The sequence below is a fragment of the Crocuta crocuta genome, unplaced genomic scaffold (assembly GCF_008692635.1).
Source record: "Crocuta crocuta isolate KB4526 unplaced genomic scaffold, BGI_CrCroc_1.0 scaffold2174, whole genome shotgun sequence".
NCBI classification, from domain to species: Eukaryota; Metazoa; Chordata; class Mammalia; order Carnivora; family Hyaenidae; genus Crocuta; species Crocuta crocuta.
The window spans coordinates 37,003-38,109 of record NW_027532818.1 but is presented as its reverse complement, the minus strand read 5'-3'; the positions used below and the strand labels follow the sequence as shown (position 1 = coordinate 38,109).

The 1,107-nt window shown below is 50.2% G+C and overlaps 1 protein-coding gene across 1 annotated transcript in view; it reads right to left on the bottom strand.

Moving 5' to 3' along the window:
• Window positions 1–105: 105 nt before the first annotated feature.
• Window positions 106–1,107, bottom strand: part of TRAPPC2 (trafficking protein particle complex subunit 2) — an 11,481-nt gene continuing 10,479 nt past the window's right edge. Inside the window, exon 5 of the mRNA XM_077781002.1 lies at window positions 106–1,107. This exon is cut by the window's right edge and continues 47 nt beyond it. Coding sequence (XP_077637128.1) covers window positions 1,062–1,107 — 46 coding nt within the window. The 3' untranslated portion in view covers window positions 106–1,061.

Genomic DNA, 1,107 nt, shown 5'->3' with positions numbered 1-1,107 from the left:
CAAGGCCGTCTGAGTTCTGTAAAATGGGTTTGCAGGCTTTGAATGGGGGGGCAGGAGGCGCAGGACAGGAGCGGTGGCCGGAGCAGCACTTACAAGACCCCACACTCTTGGACAAACAGCTTTATTAGACAGAATGGGTAAAAATTACGGTACCGGCTTCCCACAAGGGCAGGAGCCCAAAGGCAAGCACCGGCCCAGGTTACTCAGGATGGGACGAAGTGCCGGAAGTGCTCCCACGCGGCGCGGGACAGACGTGGTCACAGTGCTCGTATTTAAATGGGCACTGACCCGTTTACAGCAGGCGCCCACTTAGGGTAGCAGGGCGCTCCCACCCCCGGGGTGGACAGCCTAAAAAGCACAGAATGCAAACGTCAGTGTGATACAAACTCTTCTTTCTTAACAATTTGACAATTACAACGTTTCGCTCGGCCATCAACTGGCTCACTTAACTCTTCAGTTTACTGTCTGAGGGAAAGGCGAGGTAAGAACGTTCCTCCCGGCTTGGACACGGCCGCAGGGCTCGGGGCGCACAGCACAACCGCCCAGCGCAGGCCCCGACGGCGGCGCGCACGGGGCACCTGGCGCCGGAGAGCTGCTGGCGCGGCTTCCCGGGANTGCCACGGTCGCCGCCTCTACGTTGCGTCACAACATCTCTACAGCCCACGGACAGGCTGGCCACTTCATTCCCTACTGCAGAAACTTCGTTTTAAACCTACCGAATCTTGACAGTGACATTTGGTTCTGGACTGTGACATCAAGGTGAAGCTATCTGCATAAGTAAAGTCACAAGCCCCTTCTTACTTTTTAGAACAAAGATATTTTCAAGGTTATAAAGAATTTATAAATAACACTGTTCACAAGCAAATACCGATCTATTGCTAATCCTGAGAAACCGAATGTACTGTCTTGAAATATATAAGGATTTCCATTAGGTTTAGATAAATGCAGACTACAGGTAAGACTTTTCTAGGCTCTTTACTGAACTCACTTACAATGTACACATTCCTGAGAATACCCCATTGTAGTGACATTGTTTATTTCCAAATTTTTCTGCATTCAACTCAAAAGGTGTTTCTTCCCAAGGAACTGAACTTTTCTGTCAAAGGC